Below are 26,995 nucleotides of genomic sequence, written 5' to 3'. Positions count from 1 at the left end.
AATGCCCAAAACCTGGAAGTAAATGCTCCAGTTTTTGAATGTTTTTCAGAAGCCGAACGTCGGACGCAGCTTCCGCTTGAGTGCAGGAAGCTTTTGCAGCCAGTCGGAATCCGCACCTTGGTTGTTGAAGGTTTCGGAAGCTGAACGGGTTTCCAGAATGAATTGCGTTCGACAACCGAGGTTTGACTGTACATTGCCCTGATCTAGCAGGCTCTTCTTATGGGAGGCAAGCAGATCCATGTGGACTGGGTGCACTCTGCCAAGGAATTGTCCTACATGAATTGAAACGGGTGGGCGCTGCACAAGAGCCTCCTGCTCATCTGTGCACAACATTCCCTTCATTTCAATTAGGTTTGCACAGGAGATCTTCCCAGTTGATTGTGCCCCATGGTAATTGGTGGGAGCCCAAGATATTTTGAAATGGCAACCTGCCTCATTTTAAAAACAAAATCCTATCCATGGCTTAGTTGGGTGCTTTTCCTGATACAAGGCTTTCCCCAAGTTATCTTGGGTGGGAAGTGTTTCTGTATGGATATTCCATCTCTGCATGTGAGCATATGCTCTCTGGTGTCATTTCTGATATTCACTGAGTAAGCAGGTGCCTTTTCTCTTCTCAGAAGCAAAATAACTCAAAAAAGACAATTATCTGTAAAAAGGATCTGCAGTGATACAGAGAGCCATTAGAGTTGTGGGGATATAATTGAATGAAAAAATAATAAACATTTTCATATTATATTATGGAGAATAGATTGTGCAGATGTGTTTAATTTTAATACTTTATGCAAGAGACAGAATTTGGCTTCCTTTTTTATAATGACAGAGAGTTAATATAATGCTATGTGTAGCACTCCCCCCCTCCCCGCAACCTCTTTCCAGTGTTTTATCTTGTTGTTAGGCAGGTGCAGGTTCTTTTGTACAAAACGGTGAGTGCTTTATGCTCCTTTGTATTGCAGCCTGGAGTGAAGGGTTACAGGCTGACCACTGGCTAGAATTGCCCAAGTCTCCTTGTCTTTTCTGACAACCTGACCCACAAGGTCCCACTGAGTAGATGTGGTTTGGCAACAATAAATGCAGTATGCTGTGTGGCCCCATTTTACTGGCTCACCAGCCCACCGTATTTTCAACGTGCAGCATTTTCCACATGGAATCACAGGCACTAGCAGTTAACCATGTGGTTTCTTCTCTCTTTCTCTCTCCTCCTCTAGCTGCCGTATCCTGTTCTGCCATCATGGCTGTACAGATCATGTCTGCACTCTTTCTGCACAAACACAAAGAGGTAAGAATGTGAAAAGGAGCTGGATCCAGGATTTTCTTTTCTTAAGTATCCCTGAAGCAACGGGGGACTTTTGACCCTTTTTAGTGGCACCTCTGGGGATGATGGGAAACTGGACTTGGTTCTGCCAAACTTCAGGTTCTGCTTACCTCAAAGACCCCAGGGATAAGGGTCTTAGAGATCCAAAGATCTTGCAAGGAGAGGCTGTGGTTATTCCTTATTTTATAAATGGGGTAACAGAGATGGGGGAGAGCATGAGGAACCTTTACCAGTCTAGGTTTTGCACACACATGTAAAATCTTAAAATGCAGTGTGTGCATGTATTAAAACACACAATCACAAAGCAGCTCTTTGAGAAACTCTCTGTCTCATTTGTACAGTCAGTAGCCTTATTAGGTGTGCTGCCATACAGTGTGTCAATGGATCCTTGTTTACAGGGCCACAGCTGAGGTATTGCTGTTCTGCTATCTGCATAAAACCAACTTTCTGGTGTTGGCAATGGTAGCTGCAGTGCTTGGTTCCCATAATTGAATATGGGAGTAGACAGCAGTGTTTTCCCCCTTTGTTCTGTTCCCATTTAGGATGCAGAGAGGGGTAAAAAGTTTTATCCGATATGCACGTGTTCTAAAGCAGCCTTCTCTAACCCTGGTACCCTCCAGATGTTGTACACCACAACTCCTATCATGCCTGGCAACCTTTGGCTGGGATGAATGGAAGTTGAGGTCCACATACCTGAAGGCATCAGGTTGGGGAAGGCTGTTCTCAAGCAATCTGTGCCTTCTAAAGAGCATGCTTGAAGGATGGTGCTCACTGGGATTTTCCTTACCTCATCACCATAACATCTTCTTTCTTCTGTCCTCTGCTAGGGCGTCTTCCTTTCCCAGCTGATGCAGGACTTTGTTTGGCTCACTGAGGAGATCCTGCTGCGCAGCTATGATGTGGGGTTTTCTGGGCAGGCGCGTGATGTGGTGTTGCATGCTCTGTTCCTGCTGCGGCACTGCATCTCCCTCTACCACCTTTCCCTGGGGGATGTCCTGGTGGTTCCCAAGAAGACAGGCGAAGCCATGACAGAGTTGAGCCAGCACAGCACTGCCCTCTTGCCTGTTTTCATCCAGGAAGCGGTCGGAGGTGAGTTTAGAGGTTCCTCAGGCTCAAAGGAAGCCTGATTGAATGATTCCTTTCTAATTAGCTGAGATAGTTTGGGAGGAGGGGTCTAGAGGGGGCTCAGCGTTTAGGGATAAGTTCACCAAGAGTACATGAGAAAAAGGCTCACAGTGCTGCAGATTGTAAGATAACAGAAGTTTCTCTTGATGCCTCAACTCCCCTTCTCTCAGGTCTCTACTGCAGGCCTGGCCCCGCTTGTGCAAGGTCATTGGTGGGTCCCCCACCCAGTGCCAAATTTTGCAAGGCTGCACAGCTTAGGAAAAAAGATGTGGGTGGCCTTGGTCAAGGCTAGCAATAGCATTTTGGGGGATTTCACAGTGCAAACCTGAGATTTTCAAGGAGATCAAGAGCCAAAGGAATTGGGGCTATATCTCAGCTTTGCCAATACATCCACAGAAGTGAATTTACTGCAGAAATTATTAGAAACCCGTTCACCCATCCATGCATAGCTATCAAAGTAATTGCCATGTGTGACTTAAAAGGGGGGAAAGGACTTGCTGTGTTCTCCATACTGTGCACACTTTCATGCCTGCTATATCTTGCTTTTTAATAAACAAGTGTTTCACCAAAGATGACACTTTGGTAACTTGGGTAATAAGGACAGGTCTTTCCCAAGGAGTTTCACCTACTTCTTTAAACAAGCGTTTGAAAACCACAGGCATATCACTGTCTGCAAGCAAACAGGTAAATTTTGACCAGACCTGAATTCTCAAGCACCTGTCTCTGGGAACAATAGAAGTACAATACAATACAATACAATACAATACAATACAATACAATACAATACAATACAATACAATACAATACAATTAAGGTACATCCTGCACAAGGCCTTCCGCTTCTTCCAAATCACAAATCTTCTTCTAAATCACTAAATTTAACTGCTGTGGAATGAGACAAACATAGAAAGTAAATGCTAAATGGTTTTCCTGACTCCTCTCTGCAGCCTGTGCTGCCAATGCCCTCCTGGTGGAGCTGCTGCCCTACCTGGGAAGCCCTGAGCAGCTCAGGGATGTGGTCCTGGTCCAGGAAGAGCTCCACAACAAGACTCTCTTGCTCGTCCAGCTGCTGCCCAGGGATTTCCTCCTATGCCAGGTAGGGAGCCCCTCTGTGATTTGAAAGGGCCATTCTCTGCCTGCCGAGCCCCACCTGCAAAGCCTGCAGAGCTATGGAGCAGGATGCTTCACCTAGATAACCTTCTTGCCTGCTGTGATCTTCCTCAAAGGCTCTTCTCTGTGTCCCACCAACACCTGAGTTGTGCTTGGTGAAGAGGGCTTCTTCCCATAGCCACACCCAGGCTCTGGAAACTCTCTGCCAAGAGGCCTGCCTTGCCCTGCTCTGATGGCCTACTGCCACTGTGCTTGTTTTCATGCACTATACCTCCTTCAGTGACTTCTACCTGGGCTGGAATGTGTGTCCTTAAATTGTGATGACTCCTCACCTTCCTTGCATGGCTGAAGAATGGAAAGGGAGGAAAGTGTGTGAGAGAGCGTCTTGCTTTTGCATAGTTGGAATGTAGCCTACAGTAAGAGTAGCGTTCATTGCTCTTCCCATTTTTGTCCCTGGAACATCTCCTGCAGGCCATTGCTGGACAATCTTATACACTCCTGCTCCATACTATACCAGGGTCACTTGGTTGTATGAATTCTCCATTGCAGATACAGAATGCCCCCATTGAGACAAATATTATTTAAAGGTGCATTGCGATAATTGGATGGGACCTTGTGCATCACCACTAATTAGTAACAAAAAAAGGTGAAGCAGGGGGAGAGAAGAGAAATGCAGGATCATGGAAACCCTTCAGAGAGGCAAGCTGACACTCTTGATGGAGGTGTGTGCTGCACCCCATCTCTCGTCTCTCATTTGGGCTAGTAGAGAGTGAAGGTCCTGCTGATTTGCTGTTGCTTCCTCCTAGCCTTGCCAGTCTCTGTATAACTACTGCCAGGTTGCTGTGGACAAGTTGATCCAGTGTGGACTGTTGGTTGCTGAGGAGGTAAGAGAAGCTCTCAGGATAGGTGTGTGGGGAAGTGAGGAAATTGGAGGTGTGTGTCATTTAAACACCATATGAGTTCAGCCATGTGGAATGATAATATTTTGCCTGGGTTTCCCAAACTTCTGATCACCGGGGTACACTTATTTTCCTCTCTTGAATTAAAACTGTGGGCATGTTCCTCTCTTGCATGCAAAAAGGATTATTCTTGGAATACGTAAGAGCCACAGTTCTATGCCCACAAAGGGCTCTTCCTGCATGAGACACTGATATGATAATGCCTCCTCTTGGGGAGGACAGCCCAGTGCTGTAACTCATGCAGAGATGCAACAAGCAGGCTCTCTAAAGGTGGGTAATTTTGCTTTGGGAAGGACTGAAGAACTTGCATGCACAACACACACACACAGAGGCAGCAAAATGGTGGCAGCCTCTTCCGATAGAGGCTGATTGGGCAAACGTGAGGCTAGAGCAAGGAATCATGAAGAGAGACGGTAGGCAGCCTTTTTGTGTGTCGCCACTTTGGGCTCACAGCAGTTCTCTGATGACACACTACTTGGTCCCAGCTTGGCATTTGGCAACGGCTGGCCCAGGCACTTATGGTTGCAGCAAAGCCTCATATCTCTTCTTCCCAAGGTTTTCAAAAATTGGTTTCTTTCCTTTCCTCCCAGACGCCCAGTGATGTCTTGGTGTGTGACACAGCCCAAAAGCGCTTCATGAAGAGGTTGCTGTGGAAGGCAACAGATGACTTTGCGGACAGCGACAGCGATTACAGCGACGAGACTGGAAACGGCTGCTTCAAAGTACCGTGAACCCTATTCTGAAAAAACTCCCACTGGAGTTCCCTTTCTCCTGCAGTTGCCTCTGAGGCAGAAATTCTGCCCACCCTTTGCTCTTCTCTCTCCCTGTCCCAGTTGCCTGCATCTCTCACCTGAAGGCAGCTATGGCCAGGCAGCCCAGTGTTGTTTTTTAAAATTTGCTGCAAGGAAATTTGATACTCTGCACAAAATATTTTATTCTTCCCATGCTCATCCCCTTCATAGGACTTCTCATGCCATATTGAAATTTTGTGTGGTAGGATTTTCAGCATTTTGAGGGGCGGGGAGATGAAGTACAAGCACGATGTTCAGAGTATGTGCTTGATATCTTTTCAATATGAGGTATGGCCAAGGGGTTTTCTTTACACCCACACTCAATAAATTGGTCTCACTCCAGCCACATTTGGAGCAGGGACCTTGCACCCAAACCCAGATGTGTTCCTCTGGGGAAAAGATGCCTGCTTTTCCCAACCAGGCTTCCTAGCGGGGTGGGAAAGGTGAGCTCCTTTGCTGTCTGTTGTGCTTCCCTGCTGCTCTGAGGATCCTTGAAATCCTCCTGCTGGGTCTGGCTTCATGTGGGAAGGGCGTCACAGCTCTGGAGGCCACCCTCCTTCCTCATCCTCATTGTCAGAGGGAACATCAAATTACCATATAAATTCCCACTTCTTTTGTTTCCCAGCACCCATATGACACATCCCGAGTTCACAACCTGTCTCTTCAAATGCCAGCTGTGTGGGCTGAGGCTCTGAAACCTTCCTCTGTGTTCTTTCAAGAAGGGAGCGAAGTTCCCTGTAATTAACTGGCTGGTGCTGAGGATGGGGAACTCACTGAGCTCATCTCTACTTGCTGCACCGCCTGGGAGAGACTTTCTGCACTTCCAAAACATCTGGATGCACAGCACCACCTCCCGGGCACACAGAGGCTGCTTTCAGACCTCTCTCTATGCATATAGTTTCTTACAGAGACGCTGTTTCTGTAGATATTTCCACTCTGCTGAAAATGTGACATGGTGTGTACAAGGCAGCTTTGTCCATGATAATAGAACTGTACCCACTGACATTAATGGGCCTAGGTTAGTTTTAGCCATTCATTTCAATGCTTCTACTGTGGGTAGGACCAGCATTGGATACAACCCATGCAATTTTCACAAGGGTGGTTTATTGATAGAGATTGTGTTTGTATCATAGCACGAGCGCTTATGTTGTTCCCCACTGGTGTTGCCTAGCTTCTGTGACATGCAGGCTGTTACTCAAAAGAATAGTGTGTTGCACGTGTTCCCAAGGGAGTTCCATTGGCTTTGGGTACTTCCAGATGGGTTATATTGTGGGATCGATGCTTATCACACATGTAAGTTTTTGCAGTGTCCACACAAAGCAGTCGGGATCAATATGTGAACCTTCGTCTTATCAGAGTCCCTGTGTCTCTTTTCATTTTTTCTGCCCTAGATAAGCCAGGTGGAAAACTGCTCCAACTTTTTTGTGTTCCTCTGCTGTCTTCTGAGCCCTTTGCTGAAGACCTTGGAAAGAGCCACTGTCTTCCTCTGGGAAATGGAGTCTCCTCAATCAGGTATATGCCCCACAGCCGGGTTCCTCTTCCCTTGAGTGGCTTCCAACAGCCTTAATTTTCCCCGGGAAGGTGCTTCCAAGCATTTGGAGAAGTTCTGCTCAGTGGGAGGGCATCTGTTCTACATGCAAAAGGCCCCACCACTGAGCAAAGCTTCTCCAAATGCTAGAAGCACCCTGCATTCTCTCTTTACAAAAATATTCGCAGTTATTACAGGATTAAGCTTCCTTTGAATAGCTCACCAGTAAAAGTCCTTGGATTCATTTTGGCACACCTTAAGCAACTGCTGCATGGTAACAATTGATGGGTTGTTACTGTCAGGATTTGACTTTCCCTAGGTGAAATTAGCCTTGTGCTGATTTGATTCATTAGCAAAGCCCAGGTGCTGTTGGTTAGGTTCTGCACCCACTTCTACCTTTGGATGCAACCTCTGACCCTGCAGATTCATATTTAGAATTTGAGCTGCTGTGACCCTTAGGCATTTGTCATGGTGCAGAGATCCCTCTCCCAGTGCTAATGGTGCAGCTGAGGCTAGGGACCTCCCTTTGCTTTCTGCTTTGTGTCCTTCTGACCACCAGCACTGCTGTCCCCTACAGAGTCCCAGTATGTGGAGAAGCTGCACTGTTTTTTGGCAATGAAGGCAAAAGAAGACTCTTCCTTTGGTGAGTGCAGAGGCCCAGAGAGGGCCAAGTGGTAGCCAAGCGAGTAAGTGTAGAGCTGGTGTGATGCAGTGGCTACAGGACAGCTCTGCAAACTGGCTGCCATCAATTCCATGCACCAACCAGCAAGATGGTGAGATAATATTGTTGACTTAAACAGTATTGTTGTTAGGCTCACCGCTAGATAATACACTTTGCAAAGCACTTTGAACACTTGAAAGGGCTATAGAAATGTTATGTGTATATAAATATGCTAAGCAGCTAAGGTTTGTCATCATGTGGCCCTGCCCCCATCAAGGTTGGCCTGTGAAGTGGAAGCCACAAAGGTTCCCCACACAATCTAATGGGCTAGTGGAGGAGGGTGGGGGTGGTGAGGTTTAGGGGGTGGGGGGATTGGTTGGGAGGCAGAGCAAGCAGGAGTGGAGCCCCTAGTCACTTGTTGATAATGCTAATAGCTTTGATGACCAGCTGAGCATTCTTCTCATGTTAGCATTTCTGTATCTTTCTGGGTATGTTGCCTCCTTGCTGGCTCCCTGGTGACAAGACTTGAGCCTCTGCAGTTAAGCAAGCTGTGGGTCAGTCAGCAGCCTTGAACTCCACTTTAAGAGAGAAATCTGAGCCTTTCACAGTCCTACAGCTGCCAGAGATACTTTAGTGAAGCCACTATAGACAGAAGAGTCAGTTTTCTTGGTAGTATAGAGCTACTCCTAAGTAACTTTATACCAAACTGCCCTTGTTGATGGACAAGGATTTTGTGACCTCATAAAATGGGAAATTACCTAAAACCCTTTTATTTTAAGCACCCTGTTTACTTATGCTGAGGCCTGTGGCAGCGGTGAACCACAGCTGTTAGCCTAGATACATGAAGGCCATTTCCCATCACTGAAAAGGCCCCAGTTCCTTAAACTCTTCCTCCTCCTCACAGGCTTTCCCAACACCCTCTTCTTTTTCTGCCCATAAATCTCTCCAGGTTTGTTTTACATCCTTCTTAAAATGTAGCAAGTAAAACACTTATCAATACTTAGCTTTTGCACAGTGTGCTTTGAATGTTCAATGTGCTTATTGTATCCTATATTCTAATCCTCCCAGTGGTGGGCGATTATCCAAAACTGCAGTTGAGGGGGGAAGGCTTTGGCTCCACGAAGACCACCAAGTGAGCTGATGACAGAAACAATGTTTGAGCCGAAGGTTTCATGATCCGATGTTCAGTCTCTTAGTTACAACAGCTCTGACATGGCATTTCCTTTATTGTTTTAACCAGCACAACATAACCCCCTGGGTCTAGATTAGAAGCTAGTTTTTACAAGCCAACTTTGCCCCCTAGTGCTTGATGACATTACCTCACTGCAATTGTGCCACCACTAGACTCGAAACCTGCCTGGGGGGTAGGGGGCCTCTCTCCTCTCTCCCACATTGAACCTTTCTGTCCATTTCATTTTACTTTTTCAGAATGTGTCTGCAGAACTCTGACTACTATCTCTGTCCGAATCTACAAGGAACTGGGGGTGAGTGCCCTGCCTTGCCTGCCCCTTCAGTGTGCAAAGTCTTTGATCGCATTCCAGAATCTTCCTTTTCATGCCCTCCACAATCCATTTTCAGGTGTTCCTGCTTCTCCAAACACATCTCTATTGCTATATTCAGTTCTTAATCTGAGATAATTTCGCCACCTGTATTTCATCTTGCAGCACTCCTGAGCATCTCGGAAGTGTTGCTTTATTTAAGAAGCAAAAGCAGTTTCTTAGCCCCTATGGTCACAGTACAAAAAATGTGGGTTGTTTCTTATCTCTTTGTGCTGCCTTTTATACTCCCCCAGAGTTTCAGGTCCTGCTTGTCCTGATCCCACTCAGCAATGGTCAACTGATTGGGAGGCCATGTTCAAATTCCATCCCTGAGGGACTTTGCATGCCTCTGTTGCCTCCCTCACTCCTGGTGTTCCATCTCGCCAAATGCAGGCAGTTGCATGGGTGGCTCTTTGCCATACAGCTATGTGGCCAAAGCACTGTATACTTTTGCAGCCACTCCACCTACACAGCTTGAGTGCATTTTTTTGTGTGTTTTCAAATCCCGTGGAGTCTAGCAGTGATTTCTCCTTTGCTGGATTACTGAGGATATGATATATGTATATCTATGTACCCCCTGTGCATGTACAGCCAGTGTTGGCTTGTCACTCTCAGGCAGAGGCTGAGGGCATAGAGCCCCCCACAGCAGCAGCTCCTTGCCTTCATCTTCCACCTGTCTTGGTGGGTTTCTATGCAGCTTGCCTTTGAGAGTTGCAACAGCCAGTATCAGGGGAAACCTTGCTGTTTCTGAAAAGAGCTGCTCAGTGTCTATGCTCCTCTTCTCTCCACAGTAATCTCACACAATAAGATGTGTGAGGTGACAGTAAAGAATTTCCCCACCCACTTCATTGCCTTCAGCGGGGTATGGGATTGCTAAACCCCCCTCTTTTAATTTCCACTCTAGGTGCTGAGAGAAGCAGCAGGGCAAGGGGAGCCCATTCTTCACCTCTCTGAGACCTTCCGTGCCAAAGAGAACCAAGAGAAGCTGGAGAAATTTATCCAGCAGTTTATCTACAGCTAGTGCTTCCAAGGGGCCTTGTATGGTATCCAGAAGGTGTAGTTTCTGCTTCCTAGGTGTATATGTTGGGGTGGGGTTTAACGCCTTCTAACTTTATTTTGAAAGTTGTCTTCGCACAGGTGTGTGACCCTTTTGAAATCCCAGTTGAAAAGTTGCCTCTCATCAGAAATCCAGTGAGCCAGTGTTGAGGCCAATTAGTAAAGAACTAAAATCCATTTGTTAAGCATTATGAGTGTAGTTTGTATGATTTTGTGTTTTATTTATAAAATAATTTAGATTGCACCCCACCCCTGGGAGCCATTGTTGCTGACTTTGGAAGTAATAAACAATATTTTCTGACTGCATTTTAACTGTGCCTGCTCTGTCCTTCCCCAACCTGGTGCCCCTTAGGTATTTTGGACTAAAACTCCCATTATCTCCTGCATCCTACAACAACAGGTTAGAGAAAGCTTGAGTGAAAACTCAAGCACACCACCAGTGCATGTTGCTAGTAACTTGAATGTTGTTTTGGACACAAGGGTTGACAAAATAGGGAAATATCTATTGCTATGCATTCCAAATCCATTTGAAATTGCGAGCATTCAGATGTCATTACCAACAGTTACCAAACTTTAGGTATTCCAAGGACTCTACAGCAAGTCTTCCTCAGGCTTCCCTGCCCGCCTCGTAGCTGTGAACCCCTTTTGCTCTTCAGGCAGAGGGGCTGTGAAGAATTACAGCACCTGCAGCTGCTTCTGCCAGAACCATACTGTGCACAGAAAAGCTATATCTACTTGTGAAGAAGGACCCTTCCTTGCACAGCTATTGGTCAAACACCTCCAAGCCCTTTGTGAGATATTTCAACCTGTGGCCCATGAATCAAAATTCCATGCTTTAAAAAAAAAGTTGTATGTCTAGTTAATCCAAACCCCCAATTAGTTTAATAGAAGCTGCTTTATTGTGAGAGTTCTGTAATACAAAGGGGAAACCCACCACTGTAGCCTGTTCTGTACCAGAGACGATGGATGACTGGTTGGCAGAGGAAAGGCAAGACTCAGGCTCACCTTCATGTCTCTTCATTGAGATGGTGCCCAGGAATTGCAGTGCTGTTGAACCAGTTTTTCCAGACTGCGTCTTCTTGAGACTCCCGGGAGGAGTCATCCCCGTTCCCTTAATTCCAGAAATCCCTTAATCTATTCTCGTGATTGGATTTGATTAGGAGACTCAAGTGGAGCCGTGGCAGCTGTGCAGGGCCAGGGGACCTGAAGGGATGCAGCAGGATGCCATCATGCCACCTTGTTTCGGATAGTTCCCAACTCATCGATCTCACACTGCACTTCATCTCCCCTCTGTGGTACAAGAGAATTACAGCAGCTCTTACATTAAGTTGCAATAACAATATAACACTGGCACAGGAGACCATAGCAGACTTCCAGCTTGTGCAGCACCCCATCTCCAAATATTATGTTCCCATTTTTTCTTTACAAATCAAAATGCATGTTTCTATATCATAAACATGCAATTTTAAATGCATATTACAAAAAAACCCCAACCCCCCCACAAAGTATTTGATATGGCTACATTTCCTTATAAAAACCAACTTTATTTAAGTTTATTTGGGTTTTCAGCCCTTAATAGGGGCTTTGACTGCCGTCTCTAAATGCTGTTGCCAATTGCTAATAGAGCATCTGTAGGGTAAAGATGCATTATTTTGTTAAGGGTGGGGAGGTGAAGTTGGAGGAACCACCACATACTCTGCTGGGCTCTTGCCAGCAGGGCACAAGTGGAGGCAGATGAGCTTTGCATCCATTCCTGCCCCAGCCCCACCTGCAGTACAGTTATTTCCCTCTCACTGAGAATAAGGGGGGGATTCACTACACCCCAGAGTCGAGAATCTTGTCCTCACAGGACCCAAGTGCAACAGCAGCACTGGCCCCACTTGTGTGTCCAAGTAACTGGCATAGAGGCAAACTTTCTCCAACAGTGGACACAGAACATAGCCGTCATGGCCACTAGCCCTTGATAAATTGTTGGCTATCACTGCCTCTTAGGAGTGAGTCCCATCATTTAACTCTGCACTGTGCAAAGGAGGACATTATTTTCTTTGTGCTGAATCTTCCAACATACAACTGAGTTTTCTCTCCAGTGTTGAGAGAACAGGAGGTGCTGGATCCACCCTGTGATAAGCATTATGCCCCACGGTGGAGGCATCTGCTCCCCAAGGAATGCACAGGGGTGGGGGGGGGTCCCATGGTGGATCTGCCTCTCCAAGGTCAAACATCTCTTGGCCCTCAGAGAGGAAGATCTGGTGCCTTCCTGTGGCCCTTGCAATGCCTAGCCAGAGGCCATAGGACTGAAGGGCCAGTCTATTGGCTTTATGGGATGACCTCACAGCTGCTGCCTTGTTCAGAATGTCAAAATGCTACAAAGGGAAAATAAGCATTTTGCTGCCAATCCTCCAATCAAAAGAGCGCAAAGAAGGGAAGATGCTGGCAGAGCCTACAAATTAATTGGGAACAGGGCTCACCTTGAGAAAGATGGGGGGCTTCCGGAAAACTCCAACACCCGGGGGAGTCCCCGTGAGGAAGACGTCTCCTGGGTACAGGGTGACGAACCTGCCAAAAACAGGCCAGAGCAAGATTTATTACTAAAAATTAAATTTTTTATACCCCACCCATCTGGGTGGCTTCCAGCACATATAAAAACATATTAAAACGTCAAACATTAAAAAGTTCCTGATACAAGGCTGCCTTCAGATATTTTCTAAAAGTTGTGTAGTTCCTTCTCTTGACATCTGATGGGAGGGAAGGTGCCACTGCTGAGAAGGCCCTCTGCCTGGTTCCCCAGAACTTCACTTTTCACAACGAGGGAACTGCCAGAAGATCCTCGGAGGTGGACCTCAGTGTCCAGGCTCAACAATGGGGGGGGGGGGAGAGGTTGGAGACGTTCTAGGGATACTGAAGGCATACTTAACGCATTTTTTGATGTATAACACGCCCCCGTGTATAACACAACCCCTATGTTTTGAGACTCCAAATAAAGAAATCCCCCATATGTACTATCCGTGTATAAGATGACCCCCAATTTTAAACTTGAAAAAATAGGGGGGAGGGAATATAGTCTTATACATGGAAAAATGCAGTCGTTATTTTGGTACAGTATACCACCTGTAGATCTCAGGGCAGTTCACAATATAAAAATACTGGATAAAAGCCCAAAATGCATATTAAGAACAAGTATAAGAACAAAACAAACCAATAGCCACCCCTCCCCGTCCCATAACACATTTAAAATGACATTGGTTGTCAATCAGCCAAAGGCCCAGTTAAAGAAACATTTCTGCCCAACGCCTAAAGGTGTATAATGAAGGCGTCAGGCGAACTTCCCTGGGGAGAGCATTCCACAAGCAGGGGGCCACTGCAGAAAAGGTCTGTTCTCGTGTTGCCACCCTCTGGACCTCTTTCGGAGGAGGCAGGCGAAGAAGGGCCTCGGAGGATGAATGCAGGGTCTGGGTAGGTTCATATAGAGAGAGGCGGTCCTTGAGATATTGTGGTCCTGAGCCATTTAAGGCTTATGGGTCAAAGCCAGCACTTTGAATTAGGCCTGGAAACAAATTGGCAGCTAGGATTGATGTAATAGACTCACAACGTCTTGCCCCAGTGAGCAACCCAGCTGCTGAATTCTATACCAGTTGAAGTTTCTGAGCTGTCATCAGAGGCCACCCTACATATAACGCATTGCAGTAATCTAATCTCGAGGTTACCAGAGCATAGTCAACAGTAGTTGAGGAGGAGACGGGGTCATGGAGAGCACCTACTTGGAAACCCATGCAACAAGTGCCTCCGTCTTGAATATCAACTGGCTGGTGCTGCTGTTCTGGACAAGCTCCCCATTCACTCGACAACGGATGCCCAGGTTGTGGGGGTCTGTTGGTAGCAACAAGAGGAGAGCAACATGAAATCACACCCAAAAGAGAAGGTACAGCATTTATGAAAATGGGGCATCCTTCTGGAAACACAGGAATCATAGAATTGCAGAGTTGGCAGGAACCACAGGGGTCATCTAGTGCTTTTCAACCAGTGTGCCGTGGCACCCTGGGGTGCCTTGAATGATGGTCAGGGGTGCCGCGGGCAACACTTCTTTCCCTCCTTCTTCTGATGCCCTTTTGCGTCTCTGCCTCCCAAAGGCTTGCACAGCTGTTTATTGCAGCAGTCCTGGCTATAAGCTCCGCAGGCAAATGGTGCTTCTGGGCGGCACCTCTCTTTGGGGCAGGGGGGCAGCTCAGAGATCAGGGGCAGCAGCAGCAGCTGCCTGGAGCACTCCCAAGGAGAGGGAAGAGGGGAGGAGGCTGAGGGAACACTCCACAAGGGAGGGTGTTTGGAAAAATGGTGAAGGGCTGCCAGCTCTGCAGGCAAGGGGTGACATAACTGGGCTCCTGAGTTCCACAGGGGTGCCTCAGAAAGAATGTAGTTGGTTAAGGGAACCATGGACTCAAAAAGGTTGAAAACCTCTGATCTAGTCCAACTCCTTGCAATGCAAGAATATTTTTGCCTAGAGTGGGGCTTGAACACCATGACCCTGTAATTGAGCGTCTCATGCTCTACCGACATGAGACATCCCACAGAAGTTTCCCTATGTCCACCTAGCTCAGTACTGCCTATCCTGACCAGCAGGGGCTCTCCAGGGGTTCAGAGGGGGTCATTCCCACCCTTACTGAACGTGGGACCTTCTGTATGCAAAGCAGATGCTCTACCACTGAGCTGCAGCCACTTCCTCTTAAGGCCCTTATGGATTTGCTCTAACAAAAGTATTCTGTGATAAATCAGGGAAGAACAATGGAACCCTGCAGTCTTATCTGTTCAACTGCGGGGTCCCCGGGGCACTTGTGTTATTAATGTACATCGTAACTGCACAGACCTTACTGCAAGCACTTTAGAAACCTCTGGCTGCAATGCAGCGGCAGTCCAGTAGGAACTAGTGGGTCCAGATGTGTGTTCCCATGGCAGCATCCCCTTTACATCAAAGAGATGCATCCAGCTAACAAACCTGCCGGCTGCGTGTCCAGAGGCCTGGGAAGCTGCTGAGACTCAAACTGTTCTTGCTGAAGTGAGGCAATGTGGAAAACTGCCATTACAAACTGCCCTTATTTTACATGGGCTGTTTATTCACATAAAATTTGGTTATTATCCTGCACTTTGCAATGCAATCATCCCATCACTTCTTCTTTTTTTAAAAAAAAGTTTTATACAATTTTATTGAGATTAAAAGAATGTACAGAAATACAAAAACAAGCAGGAAGCATAGAGACAAGGCTAAGCCTTCCCACCACTTTTCTAACTGCACTGGAAAGTGCAGGAGAAGCACCGCTGGCCGGCAATGTTGTACCACCTCCGTGTGAACGTATCAGGATGAATGCTCAACAAGCGATACTGTGCAAGCCCTGGGCATGTTTGACCCACCTCCACTGCAGTACTGCAGCAATTTTAAAAAAATTCAGTGCAGTTGAGTCAGCACAACTGATGACTTATTCAGACTATGGGTGCAGGCAAGTTGTGCTCACGTGACCCTGGATGTTCTCCCATCTGTACTTCTATTGTAAGGACATTACATTTCTGCAACCTCAAACCCAAAAAAATGCATCTCTGCACAGATGGATACACCATGAACAGTAGGCCAAGAAATCAAGGCAGGCAGGAGCAACAGTGATTGGAGCAGAAGGAAGAGGACAGAGCTTGGTCAGAGAGCCTTAGTGGTCCTCAGGTGACCCACAGGTTGCCCAAGAGGGTTCTAGGAGATGCAAAATTTACTCTCGAGCAGCTGGGAAGGGATCCTGAGACAGGCTTGTCCTCTCCTCAAACCCTGGAGGCAAAAAGAAAAAGGGGGCGATGTCACTGCTGGTTCCAAACCTGAGATGGAATCCTTGGTGACCAGGGCTGGTCCCAGGGGGCAGAAGGTGTCGAAGGTCTTCCCCAGAAGCCACTGCTTTCCATTTTTCTGCATCTGCCAGTCTCTGGCACTCACATCATGGGCAACGGTGAACCCAGCTACATGGCTCATGGCATCTGACTCCTGGAGGAGAGAAGCAAGATGCAACAATATCGCTGTGAAACCGGGGGCTGGAGAAGAAAAGGTTAATGGGCACTTCCTTTATTAGGTAAACTTCAAGTGATATTGCCATGGGAACTAACAGGCTATTTTGTGTTTGCTAATGGTATGGCTTTATTCTCCTCCTCCTCCCCACTTCTGCACTGGCATATTCCTTTTCTACCCTTTCTTCGCTTTTTACACATCAAACCTGGTTATCATATGCACAAGAATAAAATGAGGAGACCCTTGCACAGGCCCTTGAGTTCCTTGGAAGAAAGGTTGGATATAAATGTAATACTAAACTAATAAATACCACTGAATGAATCTTTGGAAATTCCTGAATGGGGGCAGGCCTTACTTCCCATTCTGGATGTAATCTAGGGCTGCATTCAGACGTAGTGTTTATTGTGTTAGTTTTAATGGTTATAATGCTGGTACTTCAATCCCAATTTACTGCATTCCTTTCACACTGCAAGAACAGTTGCTTTATGGAACTGTGGTGTTTTGATTGATGCACTATCAGGTTTGCTAAATTTTAAATGGTGGGAAAGAACTGGATGCTCAGGACATAGTCCCAAATTTTGTCACGTGAGCAGAGGTTATGCGATTATGAACACCTTGGTAAAATTACAAGGCAATTTTTATTATTTATGAAACTGCAAAGCATTGAAGACATGGATGGTGCTAGATATTGACAACACAGCCATTTTAGGCTACAATCCTGCACCCACTAACTTGGCTATACCACAGAAAACAATGGAACTTACTTCTGCGTAGATATGTGCAGACCTGCAGTGCAGTGCTAATTCTGCAGCTCCCTGCCCTGGGCACCCGGGAAAGGGCAAGCTGTAAGATCAAAACCAAACCACAGGTCCCTATGTGGAGCAAACTGCTGACATCTGGCTTACCTGGATGTGTTTTCCTTTCTTCCCAATGATGAAAGCCAGCTCCACCTCCCAGTCCACTTGCTAGAAGAGGGAACAGGCAAGGTCAGTCTTGGCACCTGATAGATCAGTGCTGGACTAGCAAGGCCAGCAGGGAGAAGGAACACAGGAACCTGACTTGGACTATTCTCCCAATGTTCCATGCTGCCTTCAGGAGGCCACCCAGGGCATTTATCGGAGTTGGTGGGAATTGCCCATGGGGAAAGTGCTGCTATGGTCCTCAGGTCCCGCTTGCAAGCTTCCCAGAGGCATCTGGCTGGGCAATGTGAGAAGATGCTGGACTAGATGGGTCTTTGGTCTGATCCAGCAGCCAAGCTCTTCTTGTGGTGCAACTGGTAGCACTGGGGCCACAAGTACCATGCTGGCTCCCCATACCTTCTCTTGTGCAAGCCATCCCTCTAGTGAAATTAGGAAGGACACCACTAATCTTGTGTGCTTCCCATGGGCATACGTCTGGCCACTGTAAGACCAGGGTGGTGGACTAAAGATGGCCTGATCTAGCAATCTCTTCTTATGTCAAGGCTATCAAAGGCTACCTGCCATGATGGCTAAGCTCTGCCTCCACAGCTGGACATCAGAAACAACGGAGGGGAGAGCAGTCTTGCTGTCAGGTCCTGCTTGTGGGCTTCTCACAGACATGTGGCTGGCCACAGTGAGAACAGCATGATGGACTAGATGAGTCCCCTTTGGCCTGATGCAGCAGGCTCTTATGTTCTTAACCCATTCTAGGCTAAGGAAGGGTCACTGCAGTATTCTTCAACCTTGGGCCCCCAGATAGTCTTGGAAAACCCAGCCCCATTTACTTCGCTCTCTGCTGGGTGGATGATGTTGTCGTAGGGACCCACGATGGAGCTGCTGAACTTGCTGAAGATTATGGGCTCCTTGGGGATCTTGACATTCTGCTCCAGGCAATGATCCACATAGTTCATCCCAACACAGATCACCTTGTCTGGGTTCGTGACAGGAGCCAACAGGGTCACCTTGGATCGGAGAAGGACATGCTGGCCAGACGCCTGCGCTCTATGGGCAGAAGATGGAGACAGAGGCATCTCAAGTGGGGACCCCAGTGTCAGGCAAGGTGGCAGAGAGCGAGAGCTTGCTGCAGCTTCAGCATTGCAAGCAGGTTTTGAAATCTCCTTTGTTGTTTCCAAAGCCTGGCAAGCCTTTTTCACAGACTAGCCACCCCTACCGTTAGGCAGAGTGAAGAGATGCTGGGTGGCCGACAGCCCTGCTAGTTATTCCTCCTCAACCCCCTGCCTGTAACCTCCTGTTAGATGGCTTGCCAACCCTTTTTATCCAATCTGTGAGCAGATTTGGATTTCTAAGTAAAAGCTATGGATACCACCCTCTCTGTTCCATCCCCACCACCCTTGCCCCGGATCAGTGCACACTTTTCTGAGAAAGTGTGCGTGCCCCTGCTTTGCTTTCCCAAGGGATCTGGGTAAAAGTTGGATCCAACAGATTTAATCTGAGCCTTGAAAAGCACATAGAGCTGAAAGCAGAAGTGGGAAAATGTTGCTCTTCCTTCAGCTCTACATACCAAAGGGATGAAAATATAAGCACCACCTCACAACCAAGGTGGAGGGGAGAGAATCAGAGGCTTTGTGGGTGCCAGGAGAAGACCTCAAGGGTGCCAATGCGCCCATGGGTGTCATGCTGTCAACCCCAAAGTTAAAGAACAGAGCTGTGTGTGCAAGGAAGCCTGCCTGCACCCCATAGCTAGCCTACTTCCTCAGGTGTGGTACAGGACACACTGCCCTGTTGCCAGGATTGTAACAGGAGGCACCAGCCCAGTCAGCTTCGAGGCCTGAAAGGTGGGGGCACCATCTTGTTCTTTGCCTCAGGTAGATACAGCAACCCAGTTGCTGGATACTACTCTTAAGACCCTGGGCACGGGCCTTGCTTTTACAGCAGGGGTGGGGGCCTTTTTCTGCCTCAGGACCACATTCCCTTCTCAACAACCTTGGGGAGCTACCTGCCAGTCGCAGATGGGGCCAGCGGCAAAAGTGGGTGCAGCAATGAATAAAAATGCAAGCTTTGTACATTAAGCAAGTTTCTGCATGCACTCACACACGCCTCTCAATCCTGCACCCAGGCGAGCACAAGCAATGACCAGAGTTCATTTCAAGACAAAGGCACCTTCTAGGCAGGCAAAAACACTCCCCAAGGGTGTGAAGCAAGGCCACCAAGGGCATTGCCTGGGCCTGAGGGTCTCCGATGCTGGTGTGGAGGCTTCAGTGAACCCTTCACAAAACCACCCTGCTTGGCCCTGTCCCATTCCTTATTCTGACAGCTCTCCGCCTCCTCCACCCTTTGCCCCACCCCAAAGCTCCAATGACCCAGATCTTGCTCCTCTTGGCTTCCTCCCTCCACCAGTCAGCAAGTCCTTTTATGACCCTGAAGACCGCCAGGTACCTTTTAGCAACAGCGAGGGCTGCATCTCCTCCTTCCAAGAAGGCACGCATGTTGCTGGGCAGAGAAGGGTCAAAGGCGTTCAGGTCCACCACGTCCCCTCCATCCTTCTCCAGCCCGATCCGGGGCTCTGCCGCAGACTCCTTAGGATGGAACTGGACCAGCCTCATGGCCCCGCTCAGGTGGGACACACACCTGGACCCCAACTTCTTCCAGCTTGGCTTGAAACCCACCAGAAGGGGTATTTGCAGCTGGCACAGCATCCACACCTGCAGGGGGGTGGAGAAAGCAGGCTCAGAGAAAGCAGCCCAAGGGACACAGTTGGAGGAGCTGCCAGAAGAGGAAGAGCAGCCACTCGGAAATACTGGAATGCAATTCCCCTTTGTGGGGAAGGGAACTGCTCAGGAGGCTCAGCACCGCATTTAAGAGGCAGTGAGAGATCTGTTGAGTGCAGCTGCTGAAGGCCAAGGAAGGGGAGTCCTGCTGAATATTCTTCTTCAAATACCTTGAATACAAATACTTTTCAACAGTGGCAGTTCCCATGGAACTGGGGCAAAGGCGCCAGGGTGGCATCAAAGTCGGACAAGGGAAGGATTTCACTCAAAGATCAATGGCTAGAAATGATGTGCAAGGACCTGGCAAGAAAATGCAGGAGGAGGAGGAGGAGGGGCATGGCAGGGATTCGGATGGAGCCCTGCCCCGTATTATGAAGGTGCCTCTATGCCAGTGTTTCCCAACCTTTTTTGGGCAAAGGCACACTTGTTTCATGAAAAAAAATCTCGAGGCACACCACCATGCCAGATGGGGGAAGGTCACTTTTTACTTATGTAAAAAAAAATAGTAACAGCATAGAAGGTAATGGTTAGGCTAGCATCCCTCTTCCAAATATGCTAGGTTTTTATTTGCAGGGACTGTTCTACATGGAAAAGCATTCAGCACTGTCATTCTCCCATCTGCCATCTGAATTGGTACTATTCTGGGTCAACTTACTCTGCTGCATGTGTAGATGAAAATGGCACCAAGTGTGGGGGAGGGGGCAGAACAGGTTTCAGATACAGGATATTAAGCATACACGTACTTCAGATTGAACTGGTTGCTTGCTTTGCAAGTTTTCATTTCCCAAATGACTGCCTTGGCAAGCGCAATACCTACCAGGCTCAACGCCGGTCTCGCGCTGCCGCTTCCCGCGCTCTCAAGGACCTGGGAGGAGGAAGGCGTGAAGGGAATCCCGAAGGCGCGAAAACCTCGCGCATGCGCAGGCCTTCCGCCTGCGACAGCCCAGTAGGCCGGCCGAAGCGAGCGGCGATGGGATGTGGGAGGGAGCTCGCTCGCCGCCCCGCGTGTGCCTATGTGGGGCACGTTACAGCCCCGTGACGTCAGCGCCACGCAGGCAGCCAGGCAGGCAGACGGCGAGAGCCCCGCGCTGGGCGGCCTCTCCTCGACGACGACGACCCGCCTCTCGCTGCCCGACTCGCCCGCCTCCCTCCCACGGCACACCAGGCAACTAGTGTGCTGCGGAACACCGGTTGGGAAACACTGCTCTATGCTCTATGCTGCTCTATGCAAAGTATGGCTGGAAGCACAAAAGCAGAAGCTTCACTTCAGGGATCCACAGCCTAAGCTCATCCAGGAGAAGGAAAACTCTGGTGAGAAAATCCAGACCGAGGGAGGGAGGGGAAAGTGTGGGAAGACCGTGATTCGGAGGAGAATGTTGTATGTTTCTTTTGATATTAGAAGTATTATGTAGAAAAATAAGAGAAAGTACAGAGGTACAGGATGTCCAATTAGGGCAGCAAAATTATAAATTTGCATTTGCAGGTGATGTAGTTCTCTTTCTGGACAAATGTAATGAAGGTATTAAAAATGATAAAGCAGTATTGTGATCTTGCAGGATTTTATATAAATAAGGATAAAACAAAAATGTTGGTTAAAAATATAGATAAACAAATAAAATATTACAAGCAAAGAGTGGCTTAAAGGTAGAAAGGTATTTGGATAACAAGTAAAAATGCAATGTTGTATGAAAATAACTACATTAAAGTGTGGAACAGCATGAAATTTGACTTGTGTAGATGGGTAAGAATAGAGTTTTGGGAAGAAATTCTGCCATAAAAATGAATGCATTGCTTGAGTTTTCTTTTTCAGACCATCCCAGTAATACATAGAATGAATTGTCTTAAACAATGGCAAAAAGAACTCTCTATCTGGCAAGGGGAAAAAACAAGAATTAAATATAAAATATTAATAGATGCAAGGGAAAGAGGTGGATTCTCAATGTCGGATTTGAAACTGTATTATGAAGCTTCATGTTTAACCTGGTTGGAGGAATGGCTAACAATGAATAATACTAGACAGTTGGATTCAGAAGGTTATGGGTGGCACACCCACTTACGGTATGAAAAGAATTTTAAAATCATGTTATAAGAAGCCTATATCGTGTTTGGACCCAATATAGAGATCTTTTAGAAAGGAAAACACCATGGTGGTTATCTCCATTGGAGGCAAGTGCTCAACAGGAATCAAATATGAGAGCAGGATGGGATACTTATGGGATGTATTAAAATTCTCTCGTGGGGGGTTGCAAACTGAAAAAACAAGAATAATTCCAGGAGTGGGTAATGGGGTGGTTTCAGTACCATCAGCTAAATGAACTATTTAAGAAAGATAAGAAACTTGGTTTTGCAAAACAAAGAAGGCAAAGAAAAATTGATTTCAAAAATGTACAAGCTCTTGTTAGAATGGGAAACAAAATATAAGATGGTTAAGTCAACAATGATGCAACGGGCTAAGGACTTGGGTCATAATATTGATACAGCAGCATGGGAAAAAGTAGGGAAAGTAGATATGAAATTCATAGCATGTTATACATTAAATGAAAATGAATGAAAATGATATACAGGTGGTACATAACACTAAGTTAGCCAATATGTACAAGACTGTGTTGAACAAATGTTGGAAGTGCCAGCAGGCAGAAGGGACTTTTTTCCATATGTAATGGACTTGTTAAAAAAGCAACAGGCTTCTGGAAAACGAAACATAATGAATTTAAAAAGATTTTTAAAATCACTATTCCCAAGATGCCTGAAGCAGTCTTATTAAGAATAACAGGATTAGAAGTCTTTAAAAAGATGGTTAATTTGTTTATATTTGCAACCACAGCAGACAGAGTTCTGTATGCACAGAAATGGAAAGAAGGCAAGGTTCCAATAAAAGAGGAATGGGTTTTGAAGTTAATAGGCTATGTGGAGATGGCAAGATTGATGGCGAAAATAAAAGACCAAAATGAAGAAAAGTATATGGAAGAATGGAAATTCCTTTCAGGGGAGAAATACTCTAGCCAAATGTAATCATGAGCAGGTCTTGAAGTATAAGCAATGGAAGGATAGTAAGAAAAAAAGTAGATAAAGAAATGTATAGTAATAAGTACTGAGTATAAGGCAGCAAGTAATTGTTTGTGGGGAGTGGGAATAATGAATGTAAGAATGGGAAGTTGAAGAGAAGTGTATAAATTGGATTTTATGTTAAGTCTATAAAACCAATAAAAAATTACAGTGGTGCCCCACAAGACGAATGCCTCGCAAGATGGAAAACTCGCTAGACGAAAGAGTTTTCCGTTTTGGAGGTGCTTCGAAAAACGAATCTCCTATGGGCTTGCTTTGCAAGACGAAAATGTCTTGCGAGTTCCTGTGGGGTTTTTCCCCTCCCCCCTTTTTCTAAGCCGCTAAGCCGCTTATCAGCTGATCCGATAAGCCGATAAGCCGCTAAAAGCCGCTAAAAGCGCTAATCCGCTAATCCGTCAATGGGCTTGCTTCGCAAGATGAAAAAACCGCTAGACGGAGAGAATCACAGAACGGATTCTTTTCATCTTGCGAGGCACCACTGTAAATATAAAAAAGAATGTTGTATGGACAACAGAGTACAGGAAGTTCACTATGGACATGAAATGACAGCATGGATTAGGCCAAAATCTTCCAGCTGCAAAAAGGCAGCAATAATTGAAGAGTTGGGAGTGGCAGACCCCCCCCCCCTTTGCCAAACCTCATCTCTCTTTTCCTTGGTCTTGGCACAGATAGCCTGAAACCCACAGAGGAAGCAAATCCTTATACCAGAACCTTCTCCCTGCCCCCCTCCACTGCTGCTCTGCCTTCCTGAGCATTTCTGCAATGCAGAAATGGGCAAGTGGCGCTTTTCCTAGCATGGAGATTAAGTGATGGGAGTGGGGGTGGGGCCTTCCCCCATTGGGGTAACCTGCTGCTAAGGGCGCAGAAGCGGGGGCAGCAGCAAAGAGTGCTGGGCTCCAAGAGAACAGGCAGATTTTCAGAAGGGAAGAATATGGGGCTACTCGCAGATCTAGGACAGTCTTCACCAACCTGTCGTCCCCCCCAGATGTTGCTGGAACAGAGCGTCCATCTGGAATGGCAGCAATCTGGAGCTGAGCCCATAACACAGAGGCTGGTGGCCAAAACCATATCCGAGAGCCAGTGTGGCGCCATGACTAGGAGCCTTGGGACAGAGACCTGCACTAAAGGGGGCTGGACTAGATGTCCCTCAGGGTGTCTCCCAACTCTACCATTCTGATCCTATGGGTCAATCCTGCTTGGCAGGGGGCTGGACTCGATGGCCCTTGTGGTCTATTCCAACTCTATGATTCTATGATCTCCATTCAGCCATGAAGTTCACTGGGTGACCTTGGGCCAGCCGGCCACTTGCCCCCTCTTGGCCCAAACCAGGGGTAGGCAACCTAAGGCCCGGGGGCTGGATCTGGCCCAATCACCTTCTCAATCCGGCCCGTGGACAGTCCAGGAATCAGTGTGTTTTTACATGAGTAGAATGTGTTCTTTTATTTAAAATGCATCTCTGGGATATTTGTGGGGCATAGGAATTTGTTCATATGGAATGAAAATATGAAATTCACTGCATGTACGGCGTTAAAGGAGAATATTATGAAAATGGTATACAGATGGTACATTACACCCGTAAAATTAGCAAAAAATGTATAAAACATGCAACAAGTGCTGGAAATGCAAAGAAAAAGAAGGTTCTTTCTTTCATATGTGGTGGGAATGTAATAAGGTAAAGGGGTTCTGGGAAATGATATACAATGAATTGAAAAAGATGTTTAAATATACGTTTGTTAAAAAAACTAGAAGCCTTTTTGTTAGGAATAACAGGAAGAGAGATAAAAAGAAGTGATTATAAACTTTTTCAGTATGCAGTTACAGCAGCAAGAACATTAATGGCCCAAAAGTGGAAACAAGAGGAATTACCGACTTTGAACGAGTGGAGGATGAAACTTATGGACTATGCAGAATTGGACAAAATGACTGGAAAAATTAGATACCAGAAAGATTACAAATTCATCGAGGACTGGGGAAAGTTTACGGATTATCTGAAAACTATATGTGATGAACACATAACGCTAGTGGGTTTTAAAGAGACTTTGTGATAACGTAAGGTATATTGCAAGAAAGAATTAGAGTTGGAAGGTTAATATTAAATTGGCAATATTACATAGAAAATGCGGGAAGATATGAAAAATGGATGATTGAGGGAAGTGCCGGTGGAAGTTCAAAAATTGTTAATTTGTAATCATGGTTGTAAGAAGTATTTGCAAAAAGAAAACTTAATAAAAATTTATATATATATAAAAAAAGAATTCGTTCATTTCTTTCCCCAAAATATAGTCCGGCCCCCCACAAGGTCTGAGGGACGGTGGACCGGCCCCCTGCTGGAAGTGTTTCCTGACCCCTTGCCTAACCCGCCCTCCTCAAGGAAGGGAGAGAACTCGATGCGGCTCCTCGGAGGAAAGGCAAGAAAACAAGCCAATTCCCTGCCTGAGGCCGAGGGGAAGAGCAGCGCAGCCGCATCGGGAGGGCGAAGGTCGCCTCGGAGCTGGAAGGCGCAGCCGCGCGGTGCCTCTGCCGCCCCCGCCTCCCCCGGGAGACCCCCAAGAGGAGGAGGAGGGGGGCGGCGGACGGGCGCTTGGAAGGGGCGCGGCCTCCCGCCCAGGTGGGCTCGCGGACTACAGCTCCCAGGGGGCAGCGCGGCGGCGGCGGCACCAGCAGCAGGTGCACGTGGCCGTAGAGGTACGAAAAGCGCAGAGTGCGCGGCCGCGGAGGGGCGCCGAGCCTTCCTGCCGCGAGTTTCCTTCCACGAAACACGCTGCGTGGAAGGGTCGGCGCGCCCTCCGTCTTGCGCCGCTCCCCACAGCCCCGCGCGCTCGCTGCCAGGCGGGCGCTGCGCGAGGGGCGGCCGGAGTGGAGGTCCCGAAACCCCCGCCTGCGGACGAGGGGCTCCAGGGCGCGGCCGCCCCCGCCGCGGAGCCCCCTGGGCCGCTGCAGCAACTGCGGACCCTCACCTATCCCGCTGCGCGCAGCCACCTCTGGCCAGGGCTTCCTGGTCGGCGCATGCGCCGCAGTCGTCCTTCCGCATAAACTGCAACTCCCAGCATGCATCTCGCTCTCACAGATAAGTAGGCGGGGCGGGGAAGCGCCCAATGGCGCCTTAAGCGTTGTTGTTTTTTGCTGAGGTAGGTTTATGGGAGAAGCCGCGGCCAGCCCATGGCACCCTCTGACGCGGGGGGTAGCAGGACGCAATGTTACTGTGAAGCCCCCCATACATGCAGATATGCATACTTTTATTTGTCTGCCGCCTTTCCACAGGTCAAAGCATGCTCAAGGCGGCTCACAACATGGAAAAATGCATAACTGCGGCATAACGAAAGAAGTCATTAGCAATAAACAAAGCATCAAAATATGCGCAACCAAACTGAACCATTTCCAGATAAATCACAAAATCCAAAAGAGACAAAAAAAGCAACATCCCCTGCAGCGAAACAAACAAACCCAAAACCCAAACAGCAGCCCAGCCCACCTGACCTTGCAGAGCCAGAGCAAAATAAACAGCGGGAGGCATCTTCTCTTCTAATGATGGGGTGAGCTTTGTTCTGAAAAAAGAGAAAAGATGAGATGGGGCGGAGGGGTGGAGGATGGGGAAAACCTTGTGGGGAGCTACTCTTTCTCACCCTCAAATATCATGCGGATAACTGTTTGGAATGGGGGCTTCTGGGCTTCTTCTTGTTGTTTAGTCGTGTCCGCCTCTTCGTGACCCCCTGGACCAGAGCACGCCAGGCACTCCTGTCTTCCACTGCCTCCCGCAGTTTGGTCAAACTCATGCTGGTAGCTTCGAGAACACTGTCCCACCATCTCGTCCTCTGTCGTCCCCTTCTCCTTGTGCCCTCCATCTTTCCCAACATCAGGGTCTTTTCCAGGGAGTCTTCTCTTCTCAGGAGGTGGCCAAAGTTTTGGAGCCTCAGCTTCAGGATCTGTCCCTCCAGGGAGCACTCAGGGCTGATTTCCTGGAAGCAGCAGCATGAAAGCCTTGCCCTCCTCCTTGGGGGCAAGATGAAGAGAGTGTGTGAGGAGGCAAAAGAAAAAGGGAAAGCGAGAGGCAGTTTCTCCAACCAAGCCAGCAATGTCTTCCATGTAGGAGCGGAGGCGGACATTTGGAGAGGATCCATAACTTGGCAGAGA

The 26,995-nt window shown here is 47.5% G+C and overlaps 2 protein-coding genes and 1 long non-coding RNA gene across 19 annotated transcripts in view; 2 read left to right on the top strand and 1 right to left on the bottom strand.

Moving 5' to 3' along the window:
• The window catches only part of GPAT2 (glycerol-3-phosphate acyltransferase 2, mitochondrial), an 86,701-nt gene extending 76,316 nt beyond the window's left edge, over positions 1-10,385 (top strand). For all 17 annotated transcript variants that reach the window (XM_083514202.1, XM_083514204.1, XM_083514209.1 and 14 more), the window contains 9 exons: positions 1,206-1,276; positions 2,140-2,401; positions 3,384-3,532; positions 4,353-4,430; positions 5,096-5,227; positions 6,688-6,808; positions 7,402-7,467; positions 8,914-8,969; positions 9,928-10,385. In XM_083514202.1, the coding sequence (XP_083370328.1) occupies positions 1,206-1,276; positions 2,140-2,401; positions 3,384-3,532; positions 4,353-4,430; positions 5,096-5,227; positions 6,688-6,808; positions 7,402-7,467; positions 8,914-8,969; positions 9,928-10,044 (1,052 nt within the window). In that variant the 3' untranslated portion in view covers positions 10,045-10,385. The remainder of the gene's footprint in view (positions 1-1,205; positions 1,277-2,139; positions 2,402-3,383; positions 3,533-4,352; positions 4,431-5,095; positions 5,228-6,687; positions 6,809-7,401; positions 7,468-8,913; positions 8,970-9,927) is intronic.
• Positions 10,386-10,955: 570 nt separating this feature from the next.
• LOC310711926 (oxaloacetate tautomerase fahd2, mitochondrial) lies at positions 10,956-25,936 on the bottom strand. The gene is made up of 8 exons (XM_083514426.1): positions 25,822-25,936; positions 19,467-19,732; positions 17,855-18,071; positions 17,016-17,075; positions 15,927-16,089; positions 13,838-13,946; positions 12,548-12,635; positions 10,956-11,369 (listed from the first exon to the last, which is right to left on the bottom strand). Exons 2-8 carry the CDS (start codon positions 19,724-19,726, stop codon positions 11,307-11,309), a joined length of 960 nt encoding a protein of 319 aa, XP_083370552.1. The 5' UTR covers positions 19,727-19,732; positions 25,822-25,936; the 3' UTR covers positions 10,956-11,306.
• LOC310712002 lies at positions 19,739-23,012 on the top strand. Its single transcript, XR_014528715.1, has 2 exons — positions 19,739-20,191; positions 21,032-23,012. It is a non-coding gene; the product is annotated as an uncharacterized lncRNA (long non-coding RNA).
• Positions 25,937-26,995: the final 1,059 nt, after the last annotated feature.

The sequence above is a fragment of the Podarcis liolepis genome (genome assembly GCF_965112155.1).
Source record: "Podarcis liolepis genome assembly, chromosome: 7".
Taxonomy (NCBI): Eukaryota; Metazoa; Chordata; class Lepidosauria; order Squamata; family Lacertidae; genus Podarcis; species Podarcis liolepis.
The sequence above is the reverse complement of the archived record's forward strand: the minus strand, read 5'-3'. Positions and strand labels throughout refer to the sequence as shown.